Source organism: Limanda limanda, chromosome 7 (assembly GCF_963576545.1).
Source record: "Limanda limanda chromosome 7, fLimLim1.1, whole genome shotgun sequence".
NCBI classification, from domain to species: domain Eukaryota; kingdom Metazoa; phylum Chordata; class Actinopteri; order Pleuronectiformes; family Pleuronectidae; genus Limanda; species Limanda limanda.
In genome coordinates, this window is record NC_083642.1 from 29,086,309 (window position 1) to 29,105,783 (window position 19,475).

The following is a 19,475-nucleotide window of genomic DNA, read 5'->3' on the forward strand; positions in this document are numbered from 1 at the left end:
TCCCAGTGGAAGCCTAGAAAAAATAGAACCTTACAGTATAAGTCGAAAAGTACATTTAAAAAAAAAAAGGCTATTTAAGTAAAATAATAATAATATAAAGTAAATATGGAGTAAATGCAGAACCGATGTTCCCTAATAGGTAACAATATAAATGAAAAAAAATAAAAATAATACTAAGTGGAATATCGCATGTGAATAGAACATGATACCTAACCCTGAGTAATATAACACATGAACAGAAATATTCTACATGAAAAACCCTAACCCCAAATGATTTAATATTAGATATTATAAGATATTCCCACTGAGCCACTTTCTGCTGTCCCACCTTGGAGTTTGTAAGGAGGAGAGATTGACTTACACCAATTAACCTAGAAGGATAAAGGAGAAGGAATAAGCCAGTATTAAATTGGTAGATATTTAGAACAAAGTTACCCAGAATACATTAAAAAGTACTCTGATGATTCTGACCCTCACTCTTTTCCAGACGGTGGCGCTAATGTATCGATAACTAGTTGGCCAACCGCGATTAAATATCCGAAGAAGAAGGAGCACCACCACCACCACCACCACCACCAGAAGAAGAGACAGAAGAAGAGATGAAGTGTTTTCTACGAACAGAGTTGGATAAGAAACCCATCGTGTTTGAAAGATAAATAAAACACCTGCACTTATGTACCGCAGCATTCTGCTGTTAGCTAGCTCACTGGATAGGTCCGAACAAAGCTAGCTAGCTAACATCCTGTCACTTAGCTTTACCCTTTGTTTTGATCAGCGACCGAGGAGCGACTAGTTCAATTAAGAAGAAGTAAGAAGGTAAGATGTATTCAGTATCTGAAATGTGTAATGCCTGCAGCCCCTCCACTTCCTGCTCGCTCTAAATTTAAATGATGACAAATCAGGTTCACACTGCTCCTGACGCACACATGAACAGATTTGATAGACATTCATCAGTAGGCTACACTGTAGTAGTGTTTCCACTAGTCCCACTTTAAATCCTTCACAAGTTTACCCAGTTTTTACTGAACCCTTGTAATGGTGGAGCCTTGGAATGAGACAGACGAAACACTAGAACACGTGGTTTTGTCGATGCTCTGTTTCTAACAAATATGTCTGGATATTAGAAATCGATTATCAGTCGTAAATTACATTCTGACCTTGAACATTTCCCATTTTCTGTTTTATTTTGATATCTAAATTCATCTACTTTTGGTATAGTTAGCATGATAACCCTCATGGGTAAATATCATATTCTTTGTAGTAAATGGAGAAATTCACAGCCCCCAAAGATTTTTACACTATTGTGTTTATCACATTAAACAATGCAGTGTGGTAAAGCAAAACGTTTTATTTGGAAATATGAAGATTCTAGTTCTTTTGATTCATGTCCACCATTCACGTCCACCATATAGTAGATCCAGTGTCTTGTATCTCCTAAATCCTCAAATTTGTGTGTCTGTTTGATTTTTATACTAAGTCTCACATTTGTCTAAATATCCCCCTTTTATATTTTTGAGCACTTTTATATTGTCGTTGTCTAAACAAATGTTTTTGTGTATGTTTTAATAAATAATGGGTGTTCACTAGCCCTGATCTCTCTCCTCAACATGTTGCTGCGGCCTGCTGTGCTCAGACCAGTATCTACACTGGGCTCTGTCCCTGATGTTGGATTGTAGAACTAACATAGCTTTAAGATCTGACACAACCCCAGCTTTTCAGCAGACAGAATCCCACATTCTTTCCCATTGTGTTTTTAATTTTCGTATTTTTATTTGACATAGTTCAGGCTCTGATGTAAACATACTGCTACTGGGGAAACCCTTTATTTTGACTACCTCAACTTTTAATGTGTTATATAGATGCAAATTATTAATAACAAATTGATAACTTCAAATGCTCTGCTTTCATATCCTGTTGGTTGTGAAGGTCCACTGTCTGTCATGGCTTCAGAGGTCAGTATGCAGGAGATGAGTGAGGTGGTGATTGTCACCATACCAGAAAGTGTGGCCGAGGACCTCCCCTCTATGATGGAGGAGGATAAAGCAGTGCTGGTGACCACACAGCTGAGCCCTCAGCCAGGGTGAGGTGCACACATCGCACACACAGCACTTTGGCCATCAGCAAAGATACACTGGACACAGTATGCTGAATTAATGAGGAGAATCACTGTTGTTCACTTTGCTAAACAGAAACTTAAAGACTGTCTGAATTGTCATTCCAGGGAGGAGGTCCTCACAGTAGCGCCAGAGGAGGCAGAAGCTGAGGCCAGTACATCAGATGCACTATCAAAGGAGGAGGCAGTCATTGGTAATGCAACCTGCAGGACTTTGTTACACCTTTTTTAGACATGAACTCTGGAAAATGTCCGCACAAGGGGGTCTGGACTTAATCTGGAGTTAGTCTTTCACATATGAGGAACGCTGCAGGAGACTATCCAGTAAAGCTGCTTTCCGACATGCACTGAACTCTGGAGATCCTCTGGACGTTCTCCAGATGGGCTGTTTGTGTGAAGGCAAATGTCGAAGTGAGAGTCTCCGCCTTTCCCCCTTAGCCCCCTAGTATAAAGTGTCCAGAAAGTCAGAGTTTAGTCAGTGTATATCTCAAAGCAGCTCATCTGTGGCTTCTGCCCAGGCTGGTGGCCTGATCTCCGGTTCCTCATGTCCACATATCTAGAAGTTGAACCAAGCGGCTTGTGATAGACTGGTCAGACTATTACTTTACATGGATTCTTGCTACCATTGTTGTGTAAAATGCTTTCTATATAAAAAAACTCTCAGACATTTATGACAACAGCATATGTTTCAGGCAGTCTCTTCTAGTCTCATGATCTAAATCACATGATATTTTAAATGCTGTAAATAGTTTTGTATGAGCAGCTGAAAGAAATGACTGTATGTTTGTAAGAGGTTGTTTCTGTCTCTGGCTCTGCAGTGAAGTTAACTGAAGAGGTGGATGTGGAGGCTGATATCTTCTACCCAATCACCTGCGGAGACGCCAAAGCCACGCTGGTTTGGAAGAAGTTTGTCTGCCCAGGGATCAATGTGAAATGTGTCCAGGTAGAACAGAGCCTGTTTAAAATCACATTCCTAAGCACATTCAAGGTATAGATTCACAACTGTTTCACAAACGCAACACAAACGGTTTATTTTCCCTTTTTATCAGTTCAACGAGCAGCTCATCAGCCCAAAGGAGTTTGTGTGCTTAGCAGGGAAATCCACCCTGAAGGATTGGAAGAGAGCCATCCGCCTCAACGGCACCATGCTCAGGTCTGGATCAACACAATAAGCTCACCATGAATTTTACTTGATATTATTGGATACAGCCTCACCCTGCCTCCTTTACAGATGCAGCATTTATTCCACCAAATGTAAGTCTAGTTTAAAGTCTAGTTCAAAGTGAGGTTAATCATCCGTTTAAATCCAGGACTTCTCACTTAAGACACTTTTTAAAGTGTTTCGAGGATTAGTCATATTTAAATGTCTTCGTCTGACTTGATCATTTCGCAGAATAATTGCTGGAATTGCTGAAATGAACATTTATAATCACAGGGCTGTAAACATTAACGTCGCCAAAAGTCAATTACCTTTCTTTAACTGAAATCTGACATTTTCCCTGATTTCTCTGAAATTATTCATGGCTCTTGATAAAATTAATTATGTCTGCATTGGTGCATTGCTCATCAAGGAGGATAGTAGTTTTAGATTTCAGGGAAAAGACAAGGGAAAAAAACAGGGTTATGTAGATGACTTATTTTGTATGTCAATAGATTTGCCTCCATAAACAAGTGTGATTCCAGTTAGGAGTGTATTTTGAGTAATGAATTTGCCAAAAATTGAACAAAACACATATTAAACCACAGAAAAGATGAATATTTTTTTATTGCTTATTTAAGTTCTGTTGGACACAATAATCGGATTGTGGAAATCTGATGACATGACAGAGCTAACTCCAGGCCGTCTCTCTCGTCAGTGGTGCAGTTAACAAATATGCCTCAGGGTGGCACTGTTCATCACACATGGTTGTCAGTAAACTCCAGCCGTGCAGCCAGTTGTTTTGTATAGTCAATCAATCATATTTCATATCACAGGAAGATCATGGACTCAGGTGAACTGGACTTCTACCAGCATACAAAGGTCTGTTCCAACACCTGCCGCAGCACTAAGATAGACCTGGTGGGAACCAAAGTGTCCCTCAGCAGCGATCAATCAGCTGACCTGGTGTCTGCCACCCCCTCCTCAGCTGACTGTAAGTTCTACAGCTCCACAATTCATACTACCCTAGAAGTCATTCTGATTATAGTGCATATAGTATGTATAGATAGTATTTATGTTGCCCTGGTGCATGCTGGGAGGCTTTCCAACAGACCCACATCTAAATTTATAGTCCTCTGAATTCTGATCACCACCTCAACACTACTCATTAAGCCTGATAGCAACATGTTAGCCTGGCATATTTAGGCTGTGTTTGAAAAAACAGGAGCAAAACATTCAAACACTCAGTCACAGTCGCACACAAACACACACTGAGCGACGCACAGTCACACACACACTGTCTCTCACACACAGAACCACAGTCGCGCGCACACTCATACAAAGAGTGAAAAAGCTTCGGAATCACTACAACTGTCCGCACTGTAGTCCAGAATAAAAACACAGTGGTCTGATTGTAGTGATGTGGCACAGTGATCTTACTCCGTCTGTGTTGTAGTGAATGGAACACTAGCCTCGTTTCCTGAGGCGACAGAGGAAACGTCAGAGTGGGTCACAGCCATTGGAGGTGAGCAACCTTCAGGACCATGAGGAATGAACTGAATGAGGGAAGCCTTTTTACTTGTTATGATGTAATACATTTGGGTGTGTGTGCGTTCAGAGGACTCTGTGGTGTTCTGGCGTGCTGTGAAGGAGGCAGGACTGCTGGAGGAGGTGGTGGAGGACTTTCAGAAGGAGCTGCAGGAGGTGCTGAAGGGGCTTCAGGAGAGAGTGTGTGACCCACCACTACAAGTCAAAGGTTAGGGATACCCACACACAAGTTAGGTTGGCTTTATGAAACATGATGCTCAAGTGATCCCTGTCTTTGATTTTTGTGGAGAAAGACAAAGACCTACCTTTTTTAAAATCAACATTTTACAAATTCCACACACAACTCCTCGCTCTGAACATGTCAAACAGCCCAGTTCAGCTTGTGTAGTGGCAAAGTATTGTGATTATGGGTTTGTTCTGTACCCATTTATCCAAATCTTATATTGTTTCACCACTAGGGTTGCAAAATTCCGGGAATATTCAAAGTTGGAAACTTGCCATGGGAATTAACGGGAATTATCAGGAATATACGGGAATTAACGGGAATAAACGGGAATATACGGGAATAAACTGGAAATGTTGTGGGTGATTTATACTAACTATATTTACCTTGTCATATACAGACATAAATATAAACATTTTGTTTTGTCATAGGCTGATTTGAGCCCTGAGGAAACTTTGGGCACTTGACTATATGCTTCTGCATCGTTGTGTCATTCTTAACATAGGTCTTTGCAAAGTATTTGCAAATGTACACAGCCTTTCCTTCTACATTTGATGGGGTGAAATGTCTCCACACATTAGATAGTGCACGTGGCATTGTTCTGTAGAATAACTGAGAAAAAAGTTTGTAAAAAACACTAATGCAATGCCAGAGATATAAATAGTTAGCCAAACAATTGGATTCCATACATCTTTAAAATAGAGTTTTGAATGATGTTTTTATTGCTCAGCGTTTAATTTGCGTAGTAAACTTCCCATGGAAAGTTTCCGGAAATTGACCGGAAACTTTCCGCCCCTTTGCAACCCTATTCACCACAATGTGAGGTGCAGGGCAGTCTGTCAGACTCGCAGCCTGGCTTCCAGAAAATAAATCCCAAAAAAGTTGTCGGGTTCGCTGTTTGTATTTAATTTCAAATATATATATACAATACAAGCCACACAAAATAAAAAACAACAATAAATTATAAGAGTATAACTAAACTTGATTGTGGCTCCCACAGCTTGAATACAGCGCTTCCAAAGAAGAGTACTCTTTTAAGGTTCCTGCCTCACTGATGGATATTTGCTTTTTAAACCTTGACTACTCAACATCAGCAGCAACGTGTGGAAGTGTAAATTATAACAATAGCAGTGGCTTCATTCCTTTAAGAGCCAAGTCAGTGAGTGAGCATCAAAACAGCAGAGCCCTTGTTTTGGCTCAGAATTGAGCGCAGCCATCATTAATTGTTTATTCCATGTGTGCTTTTCCTGCTTGGACAAGTCCAAATGTCTGCTGTAAAAAGTCTATTTTTCAACATTCCACAGAGAAACGTCCTGTCCTATCACATGCTGTATGAAAAGATATGTGCTTGATATGTTTGTAACGTCCGCCACCGTTTGTAACGTCCGCCACAACATCTACACTGATACGAAATGATTTCTTCATAGCTGCAAATATATTCTGTTATTCACCCCCAAGACTGTGCTTGCTCTCCTCCTCCTTCTCTTACACATGACACACACACACACACACTGAAACATGCGCCAAATTATTTTGGTTGTAATGTTCGGTAACATGCTAAATAGTCTTTAAAAAAACGTGAGGAAAAGTCGTGACCAGATTGTGATCCGGCCTGAAGAAAAAATAATGATATGATATTTCTGCCATATTGCCCACCCCTAATGTAAGGGATGGCAGTGAAGATAACAGAGTGATGTGAGTAGGTGGAAGAATACATGGATTTCTCTCTGTTGTTAATCTGATCTGGTCCAGTTCACATTCGTGATATGGAGATCTTCCCTCTGCCTGACCCTCAAATACTGTTTTTGCTTCTTCAGATTAATGTACTAGACAATGACAGAAACCTTTTTCATGACTGGATATTCTGGTGCTACAGTGACACTTGGGAGTTTGTACAAAAGCCCGTTTAACCCCTTGTAGACGAATGTCGCAGATTCGCCTCAAACCCCATTCCGGTCTTTTTATCCCACTAATGCCTGCTGAAAATTTGTTAAATTAAGGTTATGCCCCATTATGCCTAATGTCGCTCATACCTAAATTAATATCTATTGTATATAGGGGTGCAACGATTAGTCGACGTCGTCGACAAAAATCGATGACCAAAATAGTCGGTGACGAATTTACTCGTCGATGATTCGTTGGTGACGTCATAGCGCGTGTTTCTCGTGCGGCGCAGCGGAAGTAAACGTTGTTTTACCGGAGGTGCTGATGGAAGTACCTGAGGAGTGAGCCATCTCGCTTCCTTCCTATCTCTGAAAGTCGCGCATGTGCAATAGCGACGAAACATTGTCGGCGTCCGCTGCCGCGCGCAGTCGCGCACCAGGAAGTAAAAAGTTCGGGAGAACTTCACTCTTAACATGGCCCGAAAAAAACGACCTGCGGTATCTGTACAGCGGACCTGCTCTCGAGGGCAGCAGGACACACGCATGTGAGGAGGAGGCACGTGTGACATCGAAACGGAGACGATGCGGACTCGCCTCTGTCAGATGTTATATGTACACGTTTATAACTGCGCGCAGGATTCTAGCATCAATTACAATAATATGGTTTAAACTTTTTTTTAACGAGTTTAAAAGCGTTATGTTATCCTATTGCCTGACAAACGTCTTGTTTTAATCAAAATGATTTAGTCCAACTGTAGTTTCGTTTGTTGATGTTTTTATTAATGTTATTTCCCTGTCCTTTTTTGTTAACACGAAAAATGGATACTTTATTTTTAATTTATTTTTAGTACCAGCACTTGGCCTGTTCTTGGTTCAGAGTAAAAAGGGAAACTTAAATTTAAATTAATTTTTTTTATTAGCACTTTGCCTGTCCTTGGTTTTAAATGGACAAAAACTTGATTTTTCTTTGCTTTTGTGTCAACAGTACCCTTATATGCAGCAAAGTTTATTAAAAGACATTTTTTATAATGAAGTATCTATCTTTATTGTCTTTATTTTCAGTCATCACATGCCTTGAACAACCTCAAGCTAAATTTAAAAGCTGCTTGCTAAATAATAGCTATTGAGAATTTGTGTCATTCATAATCCGATTAGTCGATTAATCGTTTCAATAATCGGTGACTAATCGACTATCAGAATAGTCGTTAGTTGCAGCCCTAATTGTATATGCTATATTGAAATTAACAATCTCCACTTAATTTAGCATCTGTATGACAGCCAAAAACACAAATAATATTTTTTTTATATAATTAGAAATTAATTCTGGCAGTAAGGGGTTTTAACAATGTCACTTATACAATTAAGTGAGTTCTACCACTCAGTAATGTTTCAGTATTTTTTGACTACATAGCTTTATCACAAGATACATTTTGTGATGAAATCAGTAGATTTGCCCTATAATATCTAACAAGGTTTTATGCCATTGAACCTGAATTGTTCTTTGTTTTTTCAGATGCAGTTTTGCTGAACAATATCGTGCAGAACTTTGGGATGCTTGACCTGGTGAAGAAGGTTCTGGCCAGTCATAAGAGCCAGATGGACCGTTACAGAGAGCAATACACTCGCAGCCTTGCTGGTCAGTAGGAGAATCCTCAGTGGAGTCCCCACTCTCAAAATAGTCATATTTTTAGAGGCTTGACTCATTTATTCAGCTCTGCCCTCTAGTCTGTATGAAAGGATAATAGAAATCATGTGTGTGTGTGCGCTTTCTTCTTCTGCAGCTCTGGAGCAGCAGTGTGATGAGCACAGGAAGCGAGCCAAGGAGCTGAAGAGTAAATCCCAGCACCTCAACAACGTCCTGATGACCCTCACCCCAGTCCCTTTAACCCCCCCACCCAAGCGTCCCCGGCTGACCCGCACCGTCTCCGGCCCAGCCAAGGTCAGCACTACTCCTACCCAGATCACTCTGCCTTTCAACCAGCTTGCCGGCCTGCCACTGGGAAAGGTTCTGACCATGGCAGGAGCCCAAGCCGGCACCAACCTGGGTGGCTACACTCTGCTGACCTCAACGCTTTCTGGGTCAGAGCTGATGAACGACTCCTCTAACTTGACTGTGCTGTCCACCACGGCGGGTCAGGATGGCGCCGCCAGCGGCTCCGCGGCCTTCGTTAAGATGGTTGGCCCTCAATTTCAGCTGGTGACGCTGCCAGCCACACTGCAGAGCCTGAACCCCTCACAGAGCATGGCCATCCAACAGCAGGTCAGCAGCATCAGTGTGTTGGACGCCACGGCAACCATTGACGATTCACAAGAGGAAGCCCAGGCTGAGGGGGATGACGAAAGTCAGCCAGAGCAGGTTAAAGAAGAAAATGTGGAGCAGGTGGTGGAACAGCAGTGAGACAAAGGACAGCTGTTCTCTCCCCCGTCTCCCCTTATTTCATAATTTGGATTGAATGTGCATTTCCTGTGATGTTTGAGGACCCAGTTAATCTTTTACAGATCCTTGGGTGTTCATTTGTCATTTCACACAACTCATAAGCCTTCCTTTTAAGATGCCCTTCACATTTCAAGATACTCACATTTCTGTTTGGCATCTGGTAGTGAGGTGGGTGTATGTTGATTGTGATTTTACTGTAAATAAGTTTTTGTACCTAATATATTTGATACAGTTGTATGAATTTGTTTCATGTAGACTGTAAAAGGAGCATTCTTCAGTTTAATAAATGCTCAATTTCTGAGGAAAAAGTGTCCATTATTACATATCATTAAATGTAAATGTTTTCATGAGTTTGTAGTGGAGGTGTAAACAGAGATAAACCGAGACAGGGATTTGTATGACTACACGACATTGTGTCTCTCGGATAATGTTCAGGTCCAGTCATCAGCGCTTTTTTTGGACCTTTCATTTGTATCTTAATATCCTCATCACTAGCTGTTGCTCAGTTGTATTGAAAGTGTGTTTGCTGTAAACAAATGACTGAGGTTTCATCCACTCACCCTGTTTTATTCACTGCTTGCTCAGTGAGCCTGTGGACTTTGGGTCAGTCAGACAAACTAATCTTATTTTCTTTTACATGAACGGAGCGTTTGAGATCAAATTGGGGCCGAACGAGATTTGCTTTGGCCACAAGATGGCGCCATACTGTTAATGTTGAGTGAGCAGAAAAGTCAGACTTGAGGTGGTTGTGTGCAGATGTGTTCCGTTGCCCTCCCTCATGTAACTGCTCTGCTTTTGAATCAAGGTGAAATAAGGAATCTGTCGCTCATCTCTGCATCACACTTTAGATGGATGGACAAAGCAGCAAATATCCTCTTAGAGAACTGAGTGAAGTAACAGGATTGATGCTTCGTCACAAAATGTAAATAAGATAAAACATATTAGTTTAAATAATTCGAACGGTGACTGGTTGGTTGTATATGATTCCGTGGGCCAATTAAACCTTTTTTAACTCATTTAGTTGGACTTTTTAAAACTACCTCAAAATGTTCGGTTATAAGAAATATTTGTCAAATTATAGAATGTGTGAATCTGGCATCCCCTTATTTTTCTTTATTAATAATTGTATCGCTTTGTAGCTGAAGTCGGTGAATACCACCATATCGTTAGCTGTAATAATGAGCCAAATACACAATAAACGTGTATATATATTTCCAGTGCACATGATGTGTGATGTGAATATCAGAGCGTGTTTAGGGGATCTTATAAAATACATCTCCCCTGGTCGTGTCCAGGTTCTGAGCTGGTGAACAAGGTACAATAATACATGTGGTGAACTCTGAAGGCAGGATGGCACGGAGGCTGAAATCAGTGGAACATTTCATGGTTTTAATAAACAAGCATCTTTTATTGAAAGAGACTATACTGAGGACAACACAGAGTATACACAGAAGGCAGCAGAGTAGGCTACAAGCACAGAGGGCAGGCATATGATACTCGTGGAGAGATGGTGGCGCTTCAGGTGAACCAGCACTAGTTCCTTCCAGTGTTAGTGTGATTTTTTTATAGGCTCAGATCATCGTAGGAGGAATATGGCTCCTCCACTGAGCGCACAGAGATTTTGAAGTGGCGCCGCAGAAAGCCTCCGTAGCGCTTGTCCCACTTCAGGTTGTTTAACTTTGGTCGGATCCTCCTCATGAAGCCTCCGTAGCGCTTCTGCAGCTCCTCGGGCTCCTGGCTCTCCTGCTCCGCCGAGCTACTCCTCCTTGATTTGGGGCCAAATTTGCGTAAAAAGCCGCCGTAGCGTTTACTGTAAGTGCGCAGCAGCGTCGGGTCCTCCGGTGTGTCGTGCGCGTCTCGCTCCTCCAGCCTCTTCAACAAGTCCTCGTATTTCTGGGGCAGCGCGGCGGCCTTCATGATGTAGTTGTCGCGCACCGGCGAGCTGAAGATTTTGTTCTTGTTCTTGTCGATTCTCTTGATGAAGCCGCCGTAGCGTTTGACCAGGTCTGCCTGCTGCCTCTCCTCCTCCTCCGCGCCCTCATCCTGGATGAAGTCCGCCAGCCCCGGCACCTGGACGCAGCTCTGCACCTCACACTCCGCACTGCACGACTGCACGACACACACACACACACACAGAAGAGTGTGAAACATGTGAGATCATGCTCTCGTCAGATTTACTCTTTAAAACATAAGACCACAGCTCCACCTCGCACGTTATAAGCAAGACAAGGCAGTTTAATTTATAAAGCATCTTAGCTGTACAGGGATAAAACAAACAAACAAACAACAACATTAAAACAAAACAATTTAAAATCAGAAAGCACAGTTTAAAACCATTTTCTATCTTTGAGGCGCCATCTTCCATCTTTGGTCATATGATTCAAACCTATTGTTACTCCACTGATATTGTGTCTCACTTAGGATATTTTATTTTCTCATTATTCATTCGGAATAATCAAAATCCAGATAATAAAATAAAGTAAAAGTAAAGTTCTTATAGGCACTTACATATAGCACTTTGTAGTTTGGCTTTTTTGAAGAAAATTGTACTTTCTTGATTCTTGTTGTTCTGGGTTTGTACCCTCATGGTTGAATGCACTTATTGTAAGTCGCTGGATAAAAGCGTCAGCTAATTGAAATGTTATAGAAAAATTTAGTAATCAAAACTTTTGGATGTTGTGAGTTTCCTGATTTAGAATTTTCATTATCACTTAAGTATGAGGTCATCCTATTTGTAGATGAGGCTTGTATAGAAAAGTAAAAAAGGCGCAGTAATGGCCTGGGGCGTGGGTCTTACCAGGCCGCTGCTGCTGCTGCTGCTGCTGCTGCTGAAAGCTGCGTCGGAGCTGAGGACTTGCTGAACACATTTCTGACACAGTGAAGAGCAGTCTGAATGAATGGAGGGCGGCAAGCTCAGGATCAGCACCAGGACATACCACTCCATTCTTCAGCAGGTCCCTGAGACACACACACACACACAGAGAGAGAGAGAGAGAGAGAGAGAGAGAGAGAGAGAGAGAGAGAGAGAGAGAGAGAGAGAGAGAGAGAGGGGAAGAGAGAGAGAGAGAGAGGAGTACATTAGGCTCAGAATCTTTTTTTTTTTGGTGATATATATCTCCAAATATTGATAAACAACTTCATTCAATGTCAATTACAATCAAATATTATTAATTTAGAGCGCTTTAAAAATTTCTCATGAGATCACTGTACTTGTGTTGACCACGTCGACTTGTACACTGCGTAATGGCGCACTGGTGCCAAGTCTTTCCATCATAACCTCTTGTTTAAGCACAGATGCAATACACGTGTTCTAAATGACAGTTTCACAAAGACAAGTCACAGTCAGTACCTCAGGAGTTGGAGATACTTCCAGGCGCGTTAAGACTCGCAGAGGCGCATCTACCATCAAGTGCAAGCTCGCTGTCCACTCTCCTGCGCTCTGCTGCGCTGCGCCTTCTTTTTATCGCCGGAGACTTGCCTGTGTCACCGCCGCGCATCAGAGCAGCTTCTATTAACGGACCAATGGGAGGGCAATAAAGTGCGTAAATAATCCCACCGCCTCCCCGCTCCTGGAGTTCTTAACAACGCCCACACAGAGACAGGAGACACAGCATCATCATCATCTTCATCATCATCATCATCATCATCATCATCATCATCATCATCATCATCATCATCATCATCATCATCATCATCATCATCATCATCATGAATGGAAAACACTGATCCACAAATACCTACTGTACATCTAATTAGTCTGGGTAAAAATAAAAACTGTGAGTGACTCAGCCAAACCAAAGCCAAACATCAGGTTTATTTAACCCATGATCTTTTCCCAATATTAACATTTGATAAGTGGCTTACATGTTAGAAAAGATCTTTTGATTTCCATGTCCATAGTTACAGAACAGCTTTAAGGAGTGGTGTTCACTGGATGACTGTAAAATCCAGTCTCTCTTTTAGCTCTCTACAGTATCTTAGTCTTAAGGGGCTCCATATGTTCACCTGCTACTCTTTAACTGTTTCTGTCAGAGCTTCTCTGAAAACAGGTGGACCCGACTGAGCCAAAACAGTAACAAGCTGAAAGAAGCCAAAATGCTCCACGGAACATACGGAAGTGGTGTTTGTGCCAACTCTGTAGTGTTGGGAAAACTAGTCATGACAGTTTGCTCTTGGTGCTACAATCAACACTGCATTGGAAGTAGCAACATACTTTTATTGAAAGGAAGGGGCTTGGAAAACCCAATGAAAGGCCTGCTGGACCCTCGTCACATAGACTCTTCATCAAGGAGAGACGTTAATACTTTGTTTACTCCATATGTAGTTTATTAATAACTCCATTTGTATTGAATCAGTTAGGGTTGACAGTAAAAATAAAGTACAGTATCAGGGATATTTGAAAATGTTTGAAAAATTATATGTAGCGTACTATGAGTCATATTCACCCAGTGACAGTGTATCACTCACACGTCCTATCTACAAATCAAGTTCAGTGTCTTGCACAAGGGCACTTAGGAAAGCAAAATGGAGGGATGGAACCGCCAACCCTCTAATTTGTGGATGACCCATCCTGTAATACAGCCAAGTTATTTGTGAAATAAATAACTTGAAACAGGACCCTTTGTTATCAGAGATTTCAACAGTACAGATTTCTGGTTGGTACTTGCTCTCCTCCACTACATTTTGTATCTGTTGTAAATAGAGGTTGTTAATGTTTTTTATGTTTGTTATTCTGTTTTTTGTTCAGAGAGTGAAACTGGAACATGCATCACACATCTGTCCTTGTGTAATAATAATGATAATAAACTTCATTTGTATAGCCCCTTTTATACTTAATCTTTTGCACACATTAAGTGCTTCACATAAAAATAGACAAAAAATATTTGAAATCATTACAAGATGGAACTCACAGTTGAAGTGCACTAAAGCCTTGAGACAGAAAAAGCATAGCAGTGATTGGTGGCTCCCTCGAAACCCATAATGTGATATTTTAATCAACAAGTAAAACAATAAACTGCGGTTTCAAAATCTACTGCCCAACCCTAGAATCAGCTGATGTGGTTACAAAATCTGAGCAGGTAGTGGATCGACATTTCAATCGTTTGAAAAAGAAATAGCCTAGAGACGCTGACAGTTTCTTTATATATATGTTACATATAGGTGGATTATGTCCACACCTCCCCCACCTCTTAGCAAATCAACAGACACCCACTCTGTGTTGTTGTGACATTAATGAGGTTTGTGTGGTCGGTGAATACCTTGAGGTTGCAACATGTAGGAGACAAACAGTAAAGCCAGTGCTCTGTGTTGGATAGTAGGACTAAATGAAATGATCGGCACATTACAATTCAGCCTCATCCCATTTCAAGGTTGAAGCCCTTCAAGCATATCTGCAGACCAATGCTATACTTTGAGTCTGTTTGAGGCGTTTGTAACACACTCTTACTGTCCTCACATGCAGTCTGCTGACATCTCTTATTCCAAAATCATTTGAATAAGTTGTCGATTTGCAGATGTGCCACTACACTCGGTAGAAGCTGATGATATCTGATTCTATTTGCACATTTTATTTTAGATACATGTTTTTTAAATGAATGACTTAAAGATGAAAACAAATCTCTGTAACTACCATGACAACAGTGTTTCATCACTTACTACACTGCCACAGTGTCACAGTATATTTCCTATGCTCCGTAGAAGGTGCTGCTCTGCAACACCCAGGATGCTGACACCTTCTTAAATTAACACACAGCTCATGTCACAGTTCTCAGACAAAGGACTGCTTTTTGTTATCAAGTTATTATTATCAAGCGCATTTGAAAAAAGAAAACTAAAATAGGGGGGAAAAAGGATACAAAATAAATCAGTAACCACAGTAGCTTATAGGTCAGACGCCTGCTATGAGGGGCCGTGAGGGACATTATTCAGAATACCCTCTCACACACACAACTGAAAAGCTCTCACACACACAACTGAAATGCTCTCACACACACTACTGAAAAACTATACGCTCACACACACAACTGAAATGCTCTCACTCACACTACTGAAAAACTATACGCTCTCACACACACTACTGAAATGCTCTCACACACACTACTGAAAAACTATACCCTCTCACACACACTACTGAAATGCTCTCACACAAACAACTGAAAAACGCCGCTCTCACACACACACTACTGAAAAGCTCTCACACACACTACTGAAATGCTCTCACACACACTACTGAAAAGCTCTCACACACACTACTGAAAAGGTCTCACACACACTACTGAAATGCTCTCACACACACTACTGAAATTCTCTCACACACACTACTGAAAAGATCTCACACACACTACTGAAATGCTCTCACACACTGCTGAAAAGCTCTCACACAGACTACTGAAATTGTTAAGATCACGGTGCTCTAAGACTTTTTACTTTGTGCCTCCTGCATGTTTGTTGTTATTTCATGTGTTTCCCCTGTTTATTTATGTTGTCATGTGCTTGTTGTGTTTACGTTGTCAGACCATGTGTTTTCTGTTATTGTCCGGAGACTCCGCCCTCTGCTGCTTCCCGCTCTTTGTCCCTCTCACCTGTTCCCTATCATCACCCTGAGTGTTTGCCTCATTTGTTCACCTGTGTCTTGCCTTTGTTCCTCCTCCTATATAAGCTCAGTCTTTCTGTTGTTCCCTGTCGGATTGTCTCGTTTGTTCCCTGTGAGAAGCCATGCCAGTTTTTTGAGGTCTGTTTACTTGATATGTTATTTGGATTTCTGATTTTTGAAACCTCTTTGATTTTCCAGTTTTTGGAATTCTGTTTTGCCTTTTTGGATCCTTGTTTTTGCCATTTTTTGAAAGAATAAAATAGTATTTTTTGCATTTGGTCTGCGATTGAGTCCTTATCTTGAGAAAGCCTAACAGTACAATCCGACCAGAATGGACTCAGCAGACCAAGTGAGGGCCGCCACTGAACATCATGACACAGTCCTGGGTCAACACAAGACTCAGCTGGAAGCCGCCCTCACGAGCGTCGGAGACCTGACGGCCCAGATGCAGGCCTTGCAGCTCAGCCGATCCTCCGTGGCTAATCCGCCCTATCCCCAGCCTCCAGCACCAGCCCATGAACCTAAGCTGCCTCCTCCTCAGAAATACGCTGGTGAGCCCGGCACATGCCGCTCTTTTCTCTCCCAGTGCTCTGTCGTTTTTGAACTGCAACCAACCTCCTTCCCTTCTGAGCGCTCAAAGGTGGCGTACGTCATCATCCAGCTGTCCGGACGGGCAAGAGAGTGGGGGACTGCTCTTTGGGAGGCCCAGTCGCCCTCCTGCAACACCTTCAAGGACTTTGCTGACGAGATGAGAAGGGTTTTTGATCGGTCCAAACACGGGCATGAGGCTGCTCGTGAACTATTACATATGCGCCAGGGGCAAGGGTCCGTTTCGGATTATGCCATCGACTTCCAGACCCTCGCAGCATCCTCTGGCTGGAACGCTGATGCGCTTTTTGATACGTTCTTGAACGGGCTGTCGGAGGAAATCAAGGACGAGCTGATTGCCCATGATCTACCCCACACCTGCGATGCCCTGGTCAACCTTGCCATCAGAATCGACACGAGGATGCAACAGCGCCAACGCATGAGGGCTTCCGGGGGGTCCCGCAGATTCTCCATGGTCACCCCGGTCACCCAACCAGCACTCTTTTCGGCTTCTGAGGATCCTGGACCAGAACCCGTGCAGGTGGATCGCACCCGTCTGACCCTGGCTGAGCGGCAGAGAAGATTCGCCTTCCGTTCATGCCTGTACTGTGGCCAGCCAGGGCACTTCATCTCTGCCTGCCCGGTAAAAACCAACGCTCACCAGTAGGAGGGGTACTGGTGAGCGTGACATCCCTTCTACCCTCCTCAGAACAACGCACTTCTTTTTCTGCCATCCTGAAGTGGGGGGCCCAACAACAGGAGGTGGTGGCTTTGATTGACTCCGGAGCGGAGGAGAACTTCCTCGACTCCTGCTTCGTGGCTCAGTGGGGATTACCGACCATTCAACTCAAGACTCCAATGGTGGCCAACGCGCTGAATGGCCAAAGGCTGGCCAACATCACACACGTCAGTGCTCCAGTGAGTCTCTTCCTCTCCGGAAACCATCATGAAGTAATGAGCTTCTATGTTATCGACTCCCCTAATTCCCCTCTGGTCCTTGGCCACCCCTGGCTCGCCAAGCATAATCCCCATATCGACTGGAGAGGCATGAGAATTGTGGGCTGGAGCCCATCCTGTCTTTCTAACTGTCTCATTCAAGCCCAGACCCAGTTGCCCCCAGCTTCTGGATCGCCAGAGGAGTTTCCAGACCTGTCAGCGGTCCCCCGTGAGTACATGGATCTTAAGACTGTTTTTAGTAAATCCAGAGCCTCTTCGTTACCCCCCCATCGGCCCTATGATTGTTGCATTGACCTCTTACCTGGCACTTCCCCCCCCCCAGAGGTCGCCTCTTTTCGCTGTCACGGCCTGATACAGAGGCTATGACTGTATACATCAGAGATGCTCTCGCAGCAGGCATAATACGCCCATCCTCCTCCCCCGCAGGAGCTGGTTTCTTTTTTGTTGGCAAGAAAGACGGCTCTTTGCGCCCGTGCATCGACTATCGGGGTCTCAACAACATTACAATCAAGAATCGTTACCCTCTACCTCTAATGTCCTCAGCCTTTGAGCTACTTCATAAAGCAACAGTGTTCACTAAGCTTGATCTCCGGAATGCCTACCATCTCGTTCGTATCCGTGAGGGAGATGAGTGGAAGACACGTTCAATACCGCCTCTGGCCACTACGAGTACCTTGTCCTTCCATTCGGTCTTACGAACGCCCCAGCGGTGTTTCAGAGTTTAGTGAACGATGTCCTGAGAGACATGCTGAATAGATTTGTGTTTGTCTATTTAGATGACATTTTAATTTTTTCAAATTCTCTGTCCGAGCATGTGTCCCATGTACATTCTGTCCTTCAACGCCTGCTGGAGAACCGGCTCTTTGTGAAGGCTGAGAAGTGCGAGTTCCATCAAGAAAGAGTCACCTTTCTTGGATACGTGATCTCCCCCGGAACCATCCAAATGGATCAGCAAAAGGTCGAAGCAGTCCTGGAGTGGCCCCCCCTTCGACCCGCAAGGAGCTTCAAAGCTTCCTCGGATTTGCTAACTTTTATCGACGCTTCATCCGGAATTACGGTTCACTGGCGGCTTCCCTCACAGCCCTGACGTCCACAGCTGTTAAATTCCTCTGGTCCTACGCTGCGGAGGAAGCGTTTCAAGCCCTAAAACAACGCTTCACCTCAGCCCCCATCCTGATCCAACCTGACCCCAGTAGACAGTTCATCGTGGAGGTTGATGCCTCCGACATTGGCGTCGGAGCTCTGCTCTCCCAACGCTCAGCCAGAGATAACAAGGTCCATCCCTGTGCCTTCTATTCACACCGTCTCACGCCTACTGAGCAGAATTATGACGTCGGCAATAGGAAATTGCTGGCGGTGAAGCTAGCGCTGGAGGAGTGGAGACATTGGCTGGAGGGCGCCTCTGTGCCGTTCCTGGTCTGGACTGACCACAAGAACTTGCAGTACATCCGCACTGCCAAAAGGCTCAACCCCCGTCAAGCCCGCTGGGCCATGTTCTTCTCCCGATTTAATTTTAACCTGTCTTACCGTCCTGGTCACAAGAATGTTAAGGCCGACGCACTGTCTCGGCGATTCAGTCCCCGTGAGAGACCCCAGGAACCGGATACCATCCTCCCCCCTCATTGTGTTCTAGGAGCAGCTCAGTTTGATATAGAGACTATTGTTACTGCTGCTCAACCTAATGAGGTAAAACCCAGTCAGTGTCCTACTAACCGTCTTTTTGTGCCCAGTTCTGTCCGTCCACAAGTCTTACGGTGGGGTCATTCAACCCAGCTGTCCGGTCACCCGGGAACCAGACGAACGCAAGCCTTCATTGGCCGACGATTCTGGTGGCCGTCCATGAGGGAGGAGGTCCACAAGTTCGTCCAGACTTGTCCAGTCTGCGCTCGGAATAAAACATCTACCCGACCGCCAGCCGGCCTACTGCAACCCCTACAGGTTCCTAGGAGACCATGGTCTCACGTATCAATTGATTTTGTTACTGGTCTACCCCTAT

General features: G+C 43.4%; 2 protein-coding genes across 2 annotated transcripts; one reads left to right on the forward strand and one right to left on the reverse strand.

Annotated features, from left to right (window-relative positions):
* The first annotated feature begins 564 nt into the window (after nucleotides 1-564).
* On the forward strand, nucleotides 565-9,638 carry gmeb2 (glucocorticoid modulatory element binding protein 2). Its single transcript, XM_061074817.1, has 10 exons — nucleotides 565-816; nucleotides 1,927-2,080; nucleotides 2,222-2,307; nucleotides 2,932-3,056; nucleotides 3,163-3,266; nucleotides 4,088-4,245; nucleotides 4,708-4,776; nucleotides 4,870-5,007; nucleotides 8,419-8,541; nucleotides 8,687-9,638. The coding sequence occupies exons 2-10, from the start codon at nucleotides 1,941-1,943 to the stop codon at nucleotides 9,301-9,303; spliced, it is 1,560 nt and encodes a 519-aa protein (XP_060930800.1). The 5' UTR covers nucleotides 565-816; nucleotides 1,927-1,940; the 3' UTR covers nucleotides 9,304-9,638.
* A 1,267-nt stretch (nucleotides 9,639-10,905) lies between these two features.
* Nucleotides 10,906-12,839, reverse strand: pdyn (prodynorphin). The gene is given in 4 exon segments (XM_061075534.1): nucleotides 10,906-11,451; nucleotides 12,140-12,300; nucleotides 12,676-12,704; nucleotides 12,706-12,839. Coding segments are annotated over 4 exon segments (870 nt in total).
* Nucleotides 12,840-19,475: the final 6,636 nt, after the last annotated feature.

Coding starts and splice junctions, on each gene's coding strand:
- gmeb2 (XM_061074817.1), top strand. CDS start 1,941: ATGGCTTCAGAGGTCAGTATGCAGGAGATGAGTGAGGTGGTGATTGTC. Junction 2,081..2,221: donor CAGCTGAGCCCTCAGCCAGG/GTGAGGTGCACA, acceptor TTGTCATTCCAG/GGAGGAGGTCCTCACAGTAG. Junction 8,542..8,686: donor ATACACTCGCAGCCTTGCTG/GTCAGTAGGAGA, acceptor CTTCTTCTGCAG/CTCTGGAGCAGCAGTGTGAT.